The sequence below is a fragment of the Crocodylus siamensis genome, chromosome 4, assembly GCF_052110815.1.
Source record: "Crocodylus siamensis isolate JL-2025a chromosome 4, ASM5211081v1, whole genome shotgun sequence".
Classification (NCBI taxonomy): Eukaryota; Metazoa; Chordata; order Crocodylia; family Crocodylidae; genus Crocodylus; species Crocodylus siamensis.
Genome location: NC_143398.1, coordinates 23398954 through 23418802, shown reverse-complemented (window position 1 = coordinate 23418802; position 19849 = coordinate 23398954). Strand labels below are relative to the sequence as shown.

The 19849-nt window shown below is 41.1% G+C and overlaps 1 protein-coding gene across 1 annotated transcript in view; it reads left to right on the top strand.

Moving 5' to 3' along the window:
• Window positions 1–19849, top strand: part of RELN (reelin) — a 567367-nt gene that overhangs the window by 379706 nt on the left and 167812 nt on the right. The window contains exons 12-17 of the mRNA XM_090041978.1: window positions 2968–3119; window positions 6349–6461; window positions 8599–8807; window positions 13370–13498; window positions 15521–15630; window positions 18199–18265. Of these exons, the coding sequence (XP_089898104.1) occupies window positions 2968–3119; window positions 6349–6461; window positions 8599–8807; window positions 13370–13498; window positions 15521–15630; window positions 18199–18265 (780 nt within the window). The remainder of the gene's footprint in view (window positions 1–2967; window positions 3120–6348; window positions 6462–8598; window positions 8808–13369; window positions 13499–15520; window positions 15631–18198; window positions 18266–19849) is intronic.

The following is a 19849-nucleotide window of genomic DNA, read 5'->3' as shown; positions in this document are numbered from 1 at the left end:
GGCATCTGTTTTTTTCCCTCTCTAAGTGCTTAGTGCTACTGAAAAAAATTAAAAAGGCCTCTTCAATTATGACCTACATATGTAATGACTATGTAGTACAGTAATGCTACTGTGAGATCCTTTGAGATCTTGGGGTATCACACAATGTTAGCACCAGTAGGTGTGCAAACATGATTCACAAGATAAGCCCAGAGCCTTCAAATAGGAATCCATAATGTTAAAAATGTTCTGACTTATTGTGGTCTAAGTTCTTTTGAACTGAAGAATTGGTTTATTATTTTTCTGTGGTCAAAAACAAGGGAAAGCTAAGAGCTGGTATTTTCTGAAAGGTGTCTTAAATCTAAGGATCTTTGCAGAGTTAGGTCACTGTAAATGCCAAACTGTACATCGTTCAGGGAGGTTAGACTGGGCAAAAAATAGCCAGTACAATCTAATGTAGTTCACCTGAGAGGTCCACGTGTTAGCCTATTTACCAAATGTCCATACACATTCAGAGCACAGCCCTGGGGCTGGAAAAGGCCAGCTGCTCATCCCAGCTCCAGAGCTGTGCTTTTCCTACTGCACCCCTTCTGATCAAGCTATTTTTAGCTCCTCAGTTTCTTCCTTGCAAACCCACAAAACCACTGTCCCTATGGGCACCCCAGCTCTACCTCCAATTCCACCAACTGCTCCCAGACTCACCAATACATCCCCAGCCCATCTTAGATTGCCTTCCCACCACAGCTCCCAGCACTGGTGAACATATGCATGACCAGGACCTGATCTACAATCATGTGGCTTAAAGTGAGCCACATGAGTGTAGATCATTTTCCAGGAACATCTGCAAATGGCCCACCAAATGTCAACATGTTCAGAACATAGTCCCCAGGCTGTGAAAGCTTGTCACATGCCCTAGCCCCAAGGCTGCATTTTTCTTACCCCTTCACCCTGCCCAGGCTACCTTTAGTCCATGACCCCACTCCCCAGACCTGCCAGTCTTTCTGATGCCACTAACCCCCCTGGACCCACCAACAAACCTGCCCCATGAACCCACTAGACCTCAGCCCCCAATGCTGCCCAATCACCCCTTTGTCCTAACTTAGATCATTTTCCCAGCATCAGAAAATGTGTTCCAGTCTGTCATGGGATGGGGTCCTTAAGGTTGGCCATGCACTCCTAAGGCCCCTGGACCGTGCCAGTTTGGGCCCAATGGGCTCCCTCAGTTCTCACCTGCCACATCTTTGATGATAAAGATGAAAATAGGGAGGCCACCTTTAAGTCCTCTTGGACATGTTTTGATGGACTTACTGAACTCTGTGGGTTCCCAGACCCCTTGTGGGTCTTGCTTTGCAATGGGTGTTTCGGGGGCACCCTAGCCTTATGAGTTTTTATGCGTGGCTCCAACTGCCCCTTTACCACACCCCAAGCCTCGCAGATGGTACCAGCATTGTCTTTCCTTAGCATCATTGTTATTCAGCCCCTTGTCCTCACTGGGCTTTCCACAGCCCTGTCCCTGCACCCTCTGTGGTGCCAGGGTCTCTGCATCCCAAATGCCATGCCCTCTCTGGCACCAGGGTCTGGGCCCCACCAAATAATGCAACTTCTCTGGTGCTAGGGTCTCCGCGCCTGCTCTGGCACCAGGGTCTCCATGCCCCCAAATGCTGCGCCTTCTCTGGTGCTGGGGTCCCCACACTGCAGCGGGCCTCCAATGAGGCCTCCTCCTTCCCCAAATAGCCTCACCCAAGCCACCAGTGTTATAAAACTAGAAACAAAACATAGGCCCCTGGGCTATAACTTAACACAACCTAGCAAAGGTGTGCTCTGCCCCTTTACCCTTACTCGGAGCAGAGGTTAGTCAGGCCTCTTTTCCTTTTCATTCTCAGAGGGCTCCTTCCCCCTTAGCTGCTGGCAGAGAACTGCCTCCTTTAGTTTCAGCCTGGGGTTTATATGGGCCCAAGGCCCTGCCCCGTCCTGCCAGCTGACCAGGTACAGGTGCTGACTAATTTCTTCCTTGGCCAGTTGCCAAGGCAACCTGCACCTGGGCTCCTGCCTGGCTCTTTGGGCTCTCCCCAGCCAGTTCCTGCTCTTCTAGGAGCAGGGCTTCTTAGTACCCTGTGACACAGTCTGTGATCACAAAATTTAAAGTAAGCTGCGTGATTAAAGAACAGATCCCAGGACTATATGCACATGGTCTTAAACGTTGGGGGCCACTGATTTATGAGATGTAATAGATACAGTATTCTATTTGAGGCTACATTAATGTATAAACACTTTCTAACTTAGCCAAAATTAAATGCATTAGGTTTATATTATATTGTATTTATTCTTTTGCTACCAAATTAATAATAAAGATTCTAGAGGTACAAAATAATAAGTATTTGGTAGCAAAAATAAATATCAAAACGATTTCATAGAATCATAAGGTTGGAAGGGACCTCAGGAGGTCACCTAGTCCAACCCCCTGCTCAAAGCAGGACCATCCCCAACTAGATCATCCCAGCCAAGGCTTTGTCTAGCCAGGTTTTGAAAACCTCCAAGGATGGAACTTCCACCATCTCTCTGGGTAACCTGTTCCTACCAATGCAGCCCAGGATGCCGTTAGCCTTCTTGGCAACAAGGGCACACTCCTGGCTCATATCCAGCTTATTGTCCACTGTTAACCCCCAGGTCCTTTTCTCTAGAACTGCTGCTTAGCCATTCAGTCCCCAGGCTGTCTTGGTGCATGGGATACTTCCATCCTAAGTGCAGGACTTTGAACTTGTCCTTGTTGAACCTCATGTCATATATTTAAAAAAATGTAATTACAATTTCAGTTATGTATACATTAATTTGTGCTACTTAAGCTAATTGAATTTAGAATGTATAACTAATTTTGTGATGTGAACCATATTTGAATAACCTGCTTTTCATAAAACTGGAAAAACGGCTGTTAGAACATATTTTTTGCAAGCATACCTATGCATCTGATTCCCTACACACTATATTTAGATGGGACATACTTGGAGCTGTCATTGGTACTGAATGTGGAACTCTGGAATCAGGCTCATCTATAGTATTTCTCAGAGATGGAGAGAGAAAAATATGTACTCCCTATATGGACACGACTGGTTATGGGAACCTGAGATTTTATTTCAGTATGGGTGAGTATGTCTTTTAAACATATTAAGGATCTGCAAAGTGTGTGAGGCTGGAATGGAATAATGAATGTGTAGTTGTACAACTTGAACCAAAAGAAGCTAAATGTCTTTTATAAAGCTGATGATTTAATACGCTGATGTGCTATTCAGTTTACATACCAGTGTAGCCTTGTTAATTTCAACAGTCATATCAATGTAAGATGAGAGTAGCAAAGTGTAAAATCAGACCTAATTAATTCTGTCTAAAGGTAAGAGATACCTCTGTTACCTAATTCAGAGAATGTTTTGTTTTAGAGCTACAAACAATCTCCTTATATAAATAACACTACCATAATAATGTCTTTCCAGACAATGAAATTCAGTGCAAGTGCAGAATGTCCACACGACACATTCTGAAACACATTAAACATTATCATAAGTGTTGAAGTGGTGCTATTGATCTTAGCAGTGTAACAATCATTTTCTGTGGCCTGCGCAACAGTGATGAGTGGACCTGCAGTGGTGGCTGGGTCGGGCCTGCAGTGGTCAGTGTTCTGGCACTCTGTCAAAATCAGCAACTGGGACTGGTACCCCAGTCATCCTGCCTTTGTTAGGCCAATTGATGATCATATGTGCCTTCACCATTGAGCTTTCCATTGAAGGGGAAGCTTGCCGGGGGAAAAAAAGTGAAATAACAGGTACAGCTCTGCCCCCTCCCCCTCCTGCCCTGCCCCCTCCCCCTCCTGCCCTAAATAAGGACGCTGGTATCAGTACAACTTTTATTTGGTGTTTGCTGTCACCAGTCCTGATTCACATAAGTGTTTGTAGAGTATGGGGAAATTTTTCAATATTTTGTAGTATTTTTTCCAGGACATTTATATAAAGGAAATTGCATCCAAAGGTTATTCTCTCAATTAAGTATTTAGCTGGGTTTTTTAAAGTGTGAAAAATAATAGGATAATAAAGGGGGAAGCAGGGACTGAATTAGTGACCTTTTTAAAGCAACCTTTTGAATCAACAAGAAAAAACACTTAATGAATAAAGTGGAAGTCCTGTTGTTGTCCAAATTGCTACACATCTTCCCTATCTTACATGAATTACTAGTACCACTCAGGAAGGAGAGGTTGAATTGTTTCCAGCTCTCCCAAGCAGTGCAACACCTGCAAGAGAAACAGGAAAAAAAGTTTCTCAACCTTTTGAACTATGGGAGAAAAGCTGTCAGCTCAGCAGGCGTGGTGGAGAAATTGGAAGATCCTATTAAAAGTTTAGGTTGTGCCTGTTTATAAATTAAATTAATAGTGGTATAAACATTCAGGCCTACGAAGACTTCTAAAAAGCACATACTGTAGTACTTTCATACTTCAATCACCTCAAAGGTGTGAACCATATAAAACTCTTCAGAATTCTCTTTGCCTACTATACCCTCGAAATTGGCTCTTTGCTAGCAAAGACAACTGTCATGTTTCATATGTGTAACCTTAATGTCTCATAGAAGGTTTAGAAAAGTTTTATCATCCTGTTTTTCAAACCAACCTGCAATACCAGTACTACACAGGAAAGCACAAAACTTCCTTTTCCAGTGAGAAATATCTTGTTTTGATATTCATTTTCAGGGTACCAAAGGCCAACAAACTGTAGAGTCTTTGGTATCCACATTGTTTAAGAAGCTGTTGTAACTCTAAAAAAGGTATTTAAAGCTCTAGTTTAACACCTTAGCTACAACTCTGTAGAAGCTTAACAAGTCTCTTAGGCTCTCCAGGTATGAGATACTTTCCCCACTGAATATCTGTCCATTTCCAAAGGAGAAAACTGTCTCCTGTTTAGTCCCCGGTAGTGATACAAGAGAATGAAGTACCCTGCAAGATGCACAATGCATTTTACCAACATCCCAGCGGAGAGCAAATTCATGCCTGCCCGTCCGCTTGAAGAGAAGTAGACAGAGGAAGTGCTTCCCTCAGTCTGGCTGACAGTAATGTAATCACAGCTGAATATGGAAAGGGAGGAAGAAGGGAATGAATGGAGCCTATCCACACCAAGCTGGGAGAACTGACTGGAGCCCTTCTCCCAGATGAAGATTCTGGGACATAGGACTAAAACCCAGTTCATCTCTGTGTATCCCAAATGCAGTAGGAGAACCACCATTGTTAATGCATCAGCCTTGAATTCAGGTAGTCTTTTATTCAGAGATTTGAAGCACTTTACAAATATGAATTTGTCTTTCCACCAGAGCCTGTGACTTGGATAAACATTGTGCTCATTACACACGTGGCAAAGGTCATCTAGCTAAGCTTATCCAAAATCTAGAACCCCGGCTGTGAAAGGGCACAGCAGTAACACAGAAATCCTTCTGACTCCCAGGCCCCTATTATATCATTAAACTGTGCTACCATCCAGTGGGAAATGGGTTTTTGTTTAGTAAAAATTGAGCCTGTTATCCTATTGAGCCTAGTGGAAGTAGTGGCAATGACAGTTGCACATGACACTTCTCTACAATATTGATTAAGGGTTTTGTTATTGCATCTGTATGGATCACAGACATTTGTGGCACCAGCCCACTGGTATTCAGTGCCCCAATGTTGCTCTCTTTGAGAGGCACAAAGACGGACAAAGAAGGTGCCAACAGCACCATTCATGAAGAAATGGCCAGGTGTACACTCTCCTGTACCAAGTTAGATTTATTGGCTAGTGGGAAGGGTGAAGAGAGAATAACTGCGGTCTTATCCCCTCTCTGCATTTCCCCTCATATCTTTTGGAAAAACTGGTACTGAACAGCTATTCTACCAGCTGGGCCAAGCACAGTCTTCATGGCCTCTGCTTGCACAGCACTAGACAAAGCCCCAGGCCTTTGCCTCTACCCATAATGTAAATACCATAGGTAGTAGTACTGATTTGTACCAGAGAGATGAGAAATTAAATATTAAGAAGACCACTTCCAAATAAATAGGGTTTAAAAGGTACAGATAAAAACACAGCTTCTGGCATGACTTTTTATTAGAAGTTATTTTAATGAGCTGGTTAAAAAATAATTATTTCATGCTTTTACATTGTCAATCCCTTGATCTCTGGCATGACCTATCTGATCAAACTGTTCTTATGCATTACTTCCTTAAGGCTTGTGTTCTTTTGTTTCAGACTTTAAATTAATAACATTTGGAAGTAATCATGCTCATAATTATGCAAATTTAATGTGATACTGCTTTCAAATAACATGGCTTCAATTAGTCTTTTTTTTTCCCAAATGTGGATTGTAAAGGAGGAACTTGTGATTCTGGAGAACCCCATGAAAACAGTGTTATCCTCTATGCCAAGATTGAAGGAAGAAAAGAGCACATCATGCTTGATACCCTGACCTATGCTGCTTATAAAGTAAGTATATTTAAAGATGATATATAGACCGTATGCACGTTAAAGCCAACTTGTCCATAGCAAGTATGGAATTCTATTGGTATTGTTAAACATAAGCTGTTCAGTTAATGTATACACAGGTTGAACTATTGAAAGGTACTTAACCATCACAGTTCTGAAATGCCTTCTGCTTCCCTGATATTGTGAGCAGTACTGATAGTTAATTTAGTGCTGGGATAATAAACAAATAAGAAGGTAATAGGTAAAGATTATAAAAAACTTCTCATTATTATAGCCATGTATATGTCAGGGAGAGGCATAGGGACATACAATGGCCATATCATTAGCAGTGGAAGTATTTTCTGAACATGGAAAACATGGCCCATTCTAGTTCTGCTCACAGACTTTGGGAAGCAGCAAGCATGTCAGATATATAAAGCTGGCACTGGATAATAACTCACAGTCCTGTTGTGAAAACTGAGGCTGCCTTTCAAAAGAATGTGCTGTATTTGTTGCCTCTGAAAATAGTCAACTATTATTTGTGATTTCCAGAAAATTCTCCATTCCCATGATTTGTCAAGGGAGCACCAGAGAAATTTCATCTTGAATTTTGTCAAGTTCGTGCAACTCCAAGTTTTGAGAAATTTAGAGGAAAGTAAAAAATACAAAATTCAAGAGTGGAAGGAATATTTATAAAGCTTCCTCATAGTTGTCCCTCTGTAAGGGGAAACATCCCTCAGATATGGGCAAGCAGGGATGGGGGCACAGAAGGGTTTTGGGAAGGGCATCTGTCCATATCCCCTCTTGTGCCTATGCACAAGTTAGACCAATTCTAAGGCTGTATATGGTTAAGCCACCCCAGTAGGAAGTAGAAGAAAGAATATTTCACTGTGTCAAATACCAGAAAACTCTGCCCGTTTCTCCTTCATTTGAAACCCTTACGAGCCCCATGCAACAACAAGTAGCTTCTCTGGACTTTATTCAGTGTGCTCCCGCCGATGATATGAACTCCTGATATAAACTGTATTTTCCAAGGTAGAGAAATTCCAGAATTAGCCAATAAAAGAGATCATCTTGTTGAGAGCATAGACTGGAAAAACAGCTACTCCCCAAAGCCATTTCCTTCTGCCTGGCCTACTCACTAATCTGTGTGCACTAATCAAGCAAGGAATTAAGAGTCCTGAGATAGGGAAGTTTCTTGCTTGTGAAGGTACGTGGGTGGGTGGGTGACTGTGTGTGTATACATACCCACACACACAAAATATTGTTGTGAACTATGCTATAGCATTGAGAATATAGTATTAAAGTTGATTTAAAATCTCACTTTTGTCTGAAATTGTTTTCACTTGCTGCTGTTAGCACCTAAGATTACTATAATTACAAAATTTAGAGAAAAAATGTGTTGGGATTTTTCAGTTACTATACCTTGATTTTTTGGCTGCTGTTGTTGAATCAGTTTCATTCTTCCACTATAATCAGTTTCATCAACTCTCTTCTGCACAGCACCGAGAGAGGAAATTAAACAGCAAAATAATCTCCTGCTTTCCCCACCCCTACCAAGAAATTCTGATTGTAAAATAGGAAAAATGTAAGAAGGGAACCCAGAGGGATCCTGAAATTGTTTTCTCAGATCGACTAGATTAAAAGCTGATAGGACCTCTTAAATACCAGTCCTGTAGCTCCACTATAGGGGCCAAATGTCATCAAAAGAACACTTACTCAGATTTCACACAATGTGGCATTACCTGCAAATTTGCCAGTTTACTCATACTATTATTCTAGAATATTTAAATCAGAAGTGCAGTTCCATTATATATGTTAATGTGGATTGGAAGAGTTAAGAGACGATGTCCTCTTCAAAGCACCATTATTGCTAAGTATCATAATTAGTATTTTTCAGAACACAGAAAACATAGCTTGTTCTTTAATGGTTTTAAAATCAGGAGCCTTGATTCCTTGTGTGCTGATGGTCATCCAGTTAGTTTGAATGAGTCTTCATGTTTTGTGGAAAGAAGTCAGTTAATTAAATAATGAAGATGAAGGATGCAAAGTAGGAAATGGAGAAATATTGTTAAGAACCTTTTGAATTATTCTTCCTGTTTTTCAGTAGTATGTTTACCCTATTCTATAAGCCTAATTAGGTTAATTTCTGTTGAAGGTTCCATCTTTGGTTTCTGTCGTCATTAGTCCAGAGATGCAGACTCCTGCAACCAAGTTTTGTCTCAAGCAAAAGACTCATCAGGGGCATAACATGAATGTCTGGTCTGTCGATTACTTCCACGTCCTTCCTGTGCTTTCTTCCACTGTAACTCATATGATGCAGTTTTCCATAAATCTGGGCTGTGGAACTCATCAACTTGGTAACAGGTACAGCAGATTAGATTGATCTTGCAACTGCTTTCTTTCTTTTTTATATTATATTATCTATAAAATAATTGTACTATTTTTCCCTGAAAGAAGAAAATTAAAAACAACAAATGTAGCTTGGTTTGAAAGTGGCATGAAGCAACCTTTAACAGCAGTCTAGCATGTGATTAAGGTACTGGGCTTGTTCTATGGAGATTGTGGTCGGCTTCTGTGCCTTCAGCAAATTCCCTTTATGACAATAGGCAAACTAATTGAAGCCTGATCCATTGAAGTTAATGACAAAGCTCCTATTGACTTCACTGGTCAAAAAGTCAGGACTCAGTTCCTCTTCTACACTATGAAGATAGCAGTACTTCCCAACCTCACTGCTTAAAATGTGTATTTCTTCATCCCTACTCTGACATAACTCCAGTTGATTTTAATGGGACTTTTATTCAGTAGGATTTGGTACTTCATGCTTTGTAAGGTAAAGGAATTAGATGTGAGATGTAATCTTCCTGTATCTTATAAAATATACCTTACCATCATGGCTTTCTCAGTTAACCAGGAAATAAAGGATAACTGTCTCCAAAATAGACTTGTATATAATCTGTGCTTAAGATGACACAGTGCTAAGTGGCTAGGTATGTGCCTGCAACAACCTCATTTACTTACCTTCCCTACATTATTCCTGCCACAAAACTGAATACCTCCCATAGAAATGGTGCACAGTGGCCATTTTTAGGTCAGGAGTGTATAGCTGTATACATGAAGACCATCACATCTAGGCCGACTTTATATAAACTTTGTGGCTTCACTTCCAGAGGGGCTTTGAAGTGTGGAGGAGGACATAGGATGGAGGAAGCCAACTGTTGCTCAGTTTTTCACTCCCATAGATGGCTTTCTTGTGATCATCCAAGTGTAATGGTTGCCAGATTTTGTGCTATTATATTTAGGGATTTTAAAAGCAATTTCAAGTATTTTTAGCATAAGTTTCCAACAACTTAAAAACTAAATTTAAAATGACCCTTTTAAATAAATATTTATTTTAAAATGCATAAACATATTTATTATATAATCTGTGACAATTTTTCTGTGACTTTTCAGAAGAGATTTTTTAAAAGTTTTTGAAATATTAATTTTCTTCCCATTAATACAGCATTTCTAAGACAGAAGTGTGTTCCTTCACAGCAATAAAAGAACTAACTCCCTGTAAGCCTGATTCGCATGTCACAAATAATTTGGCAGTTCAGATCTCCTTGTCTGCAGCATTATTCATAACGCTTTCATTACTGTGCACTTAAGAGACTCTCACAGAATAAGTTCCATGAATATGACCTTCTAAGGTGTCACTGTAGTTAAATCTAAAATTAATTAGTTGAAACCTCATAAAGAATTTTAATAAACATTTGTTATATCAAAACAATAGTTACATAGTAAGACCCACTTTAAGTAAAGTCATATTCTCAGCAAATTATTCTGAAATGGAAAAGTCATAATCCTATAATTTTGTGTCAGAAAGATGAATTATGGCTTTGTTAATGGTTCATTAGTATTATTTAAAATAAAATGGAGGAAATTGTGCTGAGCAAATTACTGTACATGTATATTTTAATAAAGCAACAAATCCTTAATGAATTAATCACTTTCTAAATTACTTATGGAAGCTTCACAGAATGTTAGAAATCTAAGAACATCCCTAGAGTCATTTGTTGTAAACACTTAAAACATGAGCCAGAGTAAAATTCAAGGGAGGAAGTACAATCGGTATCTTCTGGGGAGCTGAACCTCTCCATGAACCTTTTTAGATATAACACAAGGAATGATGCTGCACTGCCAAGTTTTCTCCTGGTCTAATTTCCTTCTCTGGCCAGATGCACCAGTTTGTTTGTCCAGTTTTGGAGATACCCACATATTTGACATTTGTGTTACTAATGCAACATAAAACAGCAGTGGTGCTGATGATCCTGCTCTAGCCCTCAGGAATTCTGCAGAGCTCTAGTAGGTCGTACATGGAAATTTGAATTTGTTCAAGTGACTCATTAAATCCACCACTACTCTGCACATGTCCTAATTAGGAGACAGGAAGCTTTCACAGGCCTTTTTAACTGGGACTATGGACAGAAGAAAAAATTACATTAGAAGATGGGGAGAAGGACTTACCACCTATGAGTGAGTGTCAGCGGGCATGTCTACATGTCTATTAATGCGCTTTGCCTAATGCTTATTAAATTTAGCACCTCCAGTGTGAGGGCATTTTTACATGTGCTCCAGGAGTGCTGGGGACAGCACTTTAATTACAGCAGTGCCCAGACCCACTCTAATTAAAGCACCACCATGTCTCATGTATCAGCATACCCATGCTTAAAAATGGTGACAGGGGAGCTTGAACTAAAGTTCATTCAACAAGTTTTAGTTCATGTGCCCCTGCTGCCATTTTTAAGCTTGAGGATGCTGATACATAAGTTGCAGGAGACTGCTGGAGCACAGTTATTGCCAGCTTTGACACACTGTGATTACAGCATATGTAATGACAGTGCATCGGAGTAGCATGTACAGAACATTTACATTTACATTTACTCATATACAGGCACCCTGAGGTACTAACTAATGCACATTAGGCTGCCCTAATGCACAGTAGCGAAAGTGCATGCTTTTTTAGTGATGCTTAATGCACAGTAGTTTATTTTTACTGCACATCAGCATATTAGCATTTTTTTTATGCAGCACTTTAATGCATAGTAAAATATGTTACTGCACATTAAAACACACATGTAGATGTGCCCAGCTGGTTCATTTTAGCTGTTCTGTGTACTCACTCCTATCCTACAGTGAGTGAAACTAAACTAGACCAGTTTACCCTGGAATAAAAAGCTACAAGAGTTAGCCTCTATGGGCATTTATACATGTGCTCTGGGGGGGTGGGGGGGTGGAGAGGTGTTTTGATTAGAGCGGCTCTCAGAGCTGATTTAATTAAAGCACCTGGAGCATCTTGGGTATCAGTGTCCCTGCACTTAAAAATGGCAGTGGGAGTGCTTTAACTAATCTTATCAAATGAGCTTTAATTAAAGCGCCCCTGCCATCATTTTTAAGTATGGAGATGCTGATCCATGAGACACTGGAGTCCACTGGAGCATGGTAATTACCATCCTCCAACGGACTTGATTAATTGCTCAGACACGCTGTAATTACAGCACATTGGAGCAGCCTTGCTGCTCATACATAGGCACCCTGTTTGCTGTGGAATAGACAAAATAGTTAAAATAGACCAGCTTGAAATGTAGCTGCCCCCTCCTGTCCCATATCCCAAGTGGTTCTGAAGTCTTCTCTGAATTCAGAACATACCTGCTGTGTGACTGCTATTTGATACCAGTTGGGTGACACTTTTCCTAAGTATAACTTACCTAATGTTACCTATCCATCCAGCCCCCATGTATGTAGAAAGATGCAGTTATGAGTAGAGGCAATGAGCAGTTAATTCCCCCACTCCCAAATATGAAGTGAAGTTTATTCCTTTTTCTGAATGACACACAGGCCCTGGCAAAGGGCTTTGAAGGCCATCACATCTAATTCCCATTAGAGAGCAAGAAAATAGAGGCATGTTAGGTAAAGGAGTGACATTCTTTCTTCTGTCTTTTAAATATATAACTTTCTGGTGATTGACCATAGCAGAGGCCTTTCCCAAATCATATATGAAAAACAAAACAAAAAGAATGAATTAAAACGAAGGAAAATGAGGGTGTCTATTCAGTAATGAGAGAATTCACCACTGTTACTCCAACTGTTACGACTATTGCCAGCTTTCTGCTGTGGGGGAGTGGAAGGCCAGACCAAATATAGGTGACCTGCATGATATAGAGCTCATTTACGTACTTCACAGTACACAGCTAAAATGTAGGGGTTTCTTTAACAGGCATATTTTTCCTGAATAGGTTGACTTATTATAGAGCAAGTATCAACAGCCCTTCATGGTATGGATGGCTTAGAGAGTCAGAGATATTTTGAGCCAGGTGGTGTTTTTATTTGGTTTTCTTATCAAAGTACCTACTTTTGTATGCCAAAAATATATCAGTAGCCATGTGATGTGCTATGTATTTGGTCAGTTAGTCACTTGGCCTTTCAGTCCAGATGACTCTGGGCAAAGCAAATGTAAATAACAAATCAATTGCTATCTTAATCTACTATCCCTCCCAAATAAATAACATTTCACAGTGAGATTCTTCCTCTCAGTCTCTTTAGCATTCTCTGACTGGTTTTTCCCAACACATCAGAGCATCATCAATCCCATTTAAACACAGTGTAAAAAATAATCTCATAATGAGCAAACAAAGACTGTAGTAATTGCTCTCCTATCCATCAGGTAAAGGCTTTCTGACGTAGATTACTTTCTGTTGTCTTTAAGAGACTGCATTTGTTTTCTGTTTGGAGTTTGTGCTTTGTACTTAAAGCATTTCATACCTCAGCATCAGAGTTATCAATTATTAAGCAGCCAGTGGGTTTTAAAGCTGGTGCTACAAATACAGATTTATTGGATTTAGTCAGAGATCAATACTCACAGTGTGTTTGTTTCTTTGTATTGTCAGTGTCAGCTTGGAGTTTTCAACCAATCATGGTCGTTCCTGGTCCTTGCTTCACTCAGAGTGCCTGCCTGAGATATGTGCTGGACCTCATCTTCCTCATAGCACAGTCTATGCCTCTGAAAACTACAGTGGGTAAGAGAATTGTCTGCCAACATAACTGTGGTTCTAGACTAGGAAAGAAAGTCAACATTTTTTTACACTGGAGAGTAATGAATCAACAATCCCTATTTAACCTTTCATTTCTGACTAGCTGAGAACAGGAAACATGGAGCATGCCAGCCCCTGTGACTACCCAAATATGAAATATGAAGGACACACGGGTGCAGACAGAAATGCAGCTCCCAGCTGTAACTTGAAATGTTTTCTGCAAAGTGTTCTGAATTACAAAGTTACTCCAGACCAAACAGAAGTTCACGGCTTGCTCCAGCGGAGAGGGGAATCTAGCTGCGGGCTGGGATCCTGCAACCAGTTTCCCATAGCAGTGGCCAGGCTCTTTGCCAGTGCTCACTGTTTTCAGAATGGGAGGGGGGAAGGCAGTGGAGGGAGCTCCTTCTTGGGGCTCCCAGCTGGTGCTGAAGGGTGAGGTGGATGAATTGGAGCCCCCCACCTTGTGGTGGGGTGAGCTCCAGTATACCCACCCTACCCTCCATGGGGTCTGTAAAACCCAAGACTGAACTCCCTGTGCTCCCTTTCCCCCCTCCCATTCTGAAAACAGTGACAAGCAGGGAGCTTCACAGACACAAGTAACAAAAGATGCTGCATTTTGAAACATCTTCATCTGATACCTCATGCAATGAGGAGTCAGATTTTCATCTGATGGGCCATTTTTTAAGTGGTCTTCAGCCATGCGCTTGTGTTTAGTCACAGCTATAAACTGGTTTCTGTGGCCAGATTGGGCAAAAATTGAAACTTCTGTCTGTGCTCAGGGTGTTTTTCTTTGTCCGGTGATGTTTTTGTGATGCTACATGCAAAAAAAATAAAATTAAATGAGAGTTACCTGTTTTGATAAATCCAGTAAATGGTAATAAATAAAAATGAAGGCCATGATTTACAAGATCATGCATTCTCACTATTTTAAATGATGATTATACAGAATTACACTGGAAACCAGGATCTCACTAACTAGAAGCTCTCAATGCAACAGTTTTATTGTACAGAACTACATGTAGATGCTCAATAAGAAAAAGAAATAGCCATTGAATGACAAATCCTAATACATGGGCGACTGGTGCCTCCCGAGTCTGGGGGGGGGGGCGGCGGGGCATCAGCTTGCCAACGGGGGTGGAGGGGCAGCAACTGATCAGTGAAACTGGAAGTACACTTCTGCAGGGACTTCCAGTTTCATGGCTGGCACTTCCAGGGGGTCTACGTGCACCCATGTGCACCCCCTCCATGTCACCAATGCCTAATTATGTGCTAATATAACAGAGGAAAGGAGGAAGGCCCTTTACTTATACTCTTAACTACACTACCAATGAAAAGTGACTGCCAAAGTGTTCCTCTCACATAGGGGTGAGGAACCTTGGTGTCACAGGTATTTACAATCCCACCATTCTTTCCCCCTCAGAATAAGGTCTTGTCATGGGTATGACTGGGGTAGGGAGCATAGTAAGTGTTGCTATAAGACTCTTGGGTGCCACAATAGCTGGCTTTAATGTAGAACAGACATGAGGTAGCTGAATAATATGGGCATCTGGTGGTCATGCAAATACTTAAAACAAGTAGAAGCTGCAGTATGAACAAGATCTTGTCACAAGACTGGGTAGTTGGGTCTGTGTCAAATAATTCCTACACCCCCTCTCTGGGGCCTCAACCAAGAGTTTAATTCAGTCTGTAGCTTAAGGGGAGCCCATAGCTTTGGAGAGATCCATTGCTAAGGTTGTGATAACTTTACTTCTGTGAGTAGAAATGAGTGATTTTTTTACAGAGTTTTAAATAACATATACTGCACAGTACACAGTAAATAATTTTGCTATGCCAACAATTCTGCTTTCATTTGCACTTTCCAAATTGATGTGTGAAAGTGAAATTTAGGCCCATGTGTATATCATATGCTTAGTATTCTTCTGAGTAAAATAAAGACCTCTGAAATTCATACAGATGCTTAGCCACTATCATTTTAAAAGGTAGGAACCTGTGTTAAATGTATTTCAGGTGGAGCCGGATAACTGTTCCCCTTCCCAATGCGGCATTAACCGAAAACACGAGGATTCGATGGAAACAAATTGGACCAATCCTTGGAAATATGTGGGCAATTGATAATAGTTAGTATTCATCATCATCACGTATAATTTGAGTAGAATATCCATGGACTACGCTTAGTAAACACACATTTGGCAATGTCATAAGCCTCAGGATTTGCAGTTTGTTAAATGTGCTTCCTTCTTATGTGAAGTTAGCAGACAGTGGGCAGATGTAAATGTGCATTAACATGCTTTAGTTAATGTGCATTTAATCAAGTACCTCTGGATGCCTGTACATGAGTGCAGAGGCTGATCTGACACACTGTAATCCATTAGATTAATTGAGTCTGCTGGAGTGTGGTAATTACTGTGCTCCAGCAACCTCCCACATCTCATGTATCAGCAAACCCCACACTTCAAAATGGTGGCAGAGGTGCTTGAACTGCAGCTCATCAAATGAGATTTAGTTCAAGTGCCCCGGTGCCATTTTGAAACACAGGGATGCTGATACACAAGAGGCTGTGGTGTCTTAACTAGAGTGGCTCTCGGAGCCACTCTAACTAAAACACCACCCTCCCCACCACCTCCAGAGCAAATGTAAAAAAGCTTAAAACTGCCAGGCTACTTCTATCTATCTATCTATATGTACCTGGAAAGATATTTATGTTTATATATTTACATTTTAAATGATGCATATCACATCTAATATACCTATAAAATAAATATAGCTGGATCTATCTCTCAGTCTATAAATCTAATAATCTGTAATGTAGATCATAGAATCGTAGAAAGTTATGGTTGGATGGGACCTCAGGAAGTCATGTAGTCCACCCCCTGCTCAAAGTAGGACCAACCCCAACTAGATCATCGCAGCCAAAGGTTTGTGTAGCTGGGTTTTGAAAACCCCCAAGGATGGTGCTTCCACCACCTCTCTGCATAACCTGTTCCAGAGTTTCACTACTTACCCAGTGAGAAAATTCTTCCTAATATCTAACCTAAATTTCCCTTGCTGCAACTTAAGACCATTGCTCCTTGTTCTGTCATCTGTCACCACTGGAAACAGTCTAGCTCCATCCTCTTTGGAACTACCCTTCAGGTAATTGAAGGCTGCTATTAAGTCTCCTCTTCTCTAGGCTAAATAAACCCAGTTCCCTCAGTCTTGCCTCATAAGTAATGTGCCCCAACCCTCTCACCATTTTTGTCACACTCCACTGGACTCTCCAATTTATCCACATCCTTTCAGCAGTGAGGGGCCCAGAACTGAACACAATACTCCAGATGTAGCCTCACCAGTGCTGAATACGGGGGAATAATCACTTCTCTTGACATACTGGCAGCACACCTACAAATGCAGCCCAGGATGCTATTAGCCTTCTTGGCAACAAGGGCACACTGTTGGCTCATAATGAGCTTATTGTCCACTGTAACCCCCAGGTCCTTTTCTGCAGAGCTGCAGCCCAGCCAGTTAGTTCCCAGCCTGTACCAGTGCATGGGATTGTTCCATGCTAAGTGCAGGACTTTGCACTTGTCCATGTTGAACCCTTATGAAATTCCTTTTGCCCCAATACTCTGATTTATCTAGGTGACTCTGAATCGTAGCTGTACCCTCCAGCATATCTACTACTCCTCCCAGCTTGGTGTCAACTGCAGAGTTGCTGAGGGTGCACTCCGTGCCATCTTCCAGGTTGTTGGTGAAGACATTGAACAAAGCTGGCCCCTGGACAAACCCCCTAGGGCACTCCACTTGATACCAGCTGCCAACTAGACATTGAGCCATTAATTGCTATCCTCTGAGCCTGATGCTCCAGCCAGTTTTTTATCCACCTTACAGTCCATTGATCCAACCCATACTTCCTTAGCTTGTCTGCAAGAATGTTGTGGGAGATTGTATCAAAAGCCTTGCTACAATCAAGATATATCACATCTACTGGTCTCCCCGCATCCACAAAGCCAGTCATCTCAGCATAGACAGCAATCAGGTTCATCAGGCATAACTTGCCCCTCAGCAAGTATATACACACAAACACACACACATATTTATATATATGCATATATAAACAAATATGAACATGTGTCTCAAGTATACATATATGTTTGTGTGTGTGTTTGTATAAGTATGCGTATATATAGAAAGAGAGAGAGAGTGCTAATGAAGTAGTTAATTCTCATTACTTTTTTATGATATTGTTTCCTTATTCACTTTAATGGGATTTAGTATCAACTCCACATTTCCAAGGCAAAATTAATGCTTGCTTTTAGAGATAGTGACATTATGTCAGAAATAAAGAAAAAATGGAGGCTAAGTGCATGGATACATACACGATTAGATGTCAAAACACTGGTGAGTATGAAAGTCAGTAAAGGTGAGTAACTGTGTAGGGAAATGTGAAATGTAACTGTCAGTACAAGTTCAGGGAAACAAAAGTATGATAAAGTCAAGGTAAGTCTATAGTCTTTAGGACAATGCACTAGAAACGGAAGCAAGTAGAATACAAATGCATGATTTGGAATACCAATACAAAATTTTTATTAGTAATAGTAGGAGTTTTAATGATGATAATGATTATTATAATCCATATATTGGTGTTGGCTATCTTCTGTTTGTCACGTAATACAGCTTTTCATTCAACTCATTTCTCTTCTCTGCAGTTTATATTGGTCCATCTTGCCTCAAATTCTGCTCAGGGCGAGGACAATGCACTAGAAATGGCTGCAAGTAAGGGTTCTAATAATTCAAGTGTTAGTATGTTTGCTTTTTGTCAGGTAGTTCATTTTGTACTCTAACATTTATAAAATTCTTCGTTTCATTGGTAATGCTATACAGCTAAAAAATCAAATAACGTAGCATTTGATAAAGTTTAATCTTTCTAAATTACAGTGTTTTTAGTAATTTTGGCACTTTGTTTAATAATTTTCTTGTATAATTAACCCAGAAAGGGTCTGACTTCCCATTCCTTTTGAATGCACTGCATTACACTCAAGAAATATTAATTACATATGGTTTACATCCTTTTTATGATAAATTGTGGCTGCATCACTTTTTCATTAGTTGTGCCAATAATGAACAGAATATAGTCTTTATCTTTGTAGTGTTGGTAGACTTAGCCAAAAGGAGTTGAATTTTAGAGGGTCAGCACTCTTGTGCTTTTTGAAAAATAAGCTTCTTCAAGGGGTCTTAACCCAAGGCAGCAAGGCAGTCAAAGTCACTGGGCATATTGGAAATGTTAGGTTAATTATATTCAGGTATTAGAGTGAGCTCAGTCACATGCTGAGTTATGTTTTATTGCTAGCTATAATCATGTTTGACAAGCTGCAAATATAAGTAAGATAATAACTTGGCACATGAGCCAGCCTGTAGTGTTACGGCCCCGCTACATGTGCAGGTAAAGGCACAGTGGGATCTAATGTGAGATCCACACAATTGCACCCTCTTCTGTACCACATGTTCATGGCAGGAGGTATGACTGTGGGATTGTGCACTAGATCCCATCACACCTTATCACTAGTGCAGGGTGAGCCTAATATCAGGTTCCCAAGCTCCCCCTGCACCAGCTCCCATGGCTGTGAGCCCCACACCTGATGGCTCACAGCAGGAATAGCCCCAGAAACACTGCTTCCACTACCAGCTCATCAGCTGCAGGGCTTGCGGTGGGGAAGAATGCTGCAGCCACTGTGAGCCCCACAGCTGATGAAGCTTGTAGCAGTGTTCTCCCTACTGCCCCCACTCTGAACCCTGGAGCCAATGATGTTGCCCCCACTGCAAGCCCTGCAGCTGATGAAGTTCACAGCAGCCAGTGACACTGCCCTGCTGTGAGCCCTGCAGGCAGCAAGGCTCACAGCAGCACCAGTGTTCCCGGTGCTACCCCTGCTGTGAGCTCAGCACCTCACAAGGCTCCCAAGGAAGTAGTGATCTTCCTGCTGCGGGCCCCACAGCTGGTGAGGTTCACAGTGGGGGCAGTGCCTGGAATGGTACCACAACTGCGAGCCTTGCAGCTGCCTGTGGCTGGGAGCGCCTCAATTCATGGGCTCCCAGCTGCAGGGGAGCACTTGGCACATGTTGAGCACATATTCAGTTAATTGAGCCCATGTTCAATTAATGCCATGATTAGAACAGCCTACATTTTTTGTGGAATATCTTTGTAGCTTATTGCTTGCTTTATCATGCCATTGATTGATTGAACGTGTGGCTGGGTCATAACATAAGGCATAATTAACTGGTTAAGCACACCTTAAGTAACATGTAGAAGGGGCCTTAGAGACATCTTTGTACCAAAAAGAAAACAAAGCACTTCTATATTTT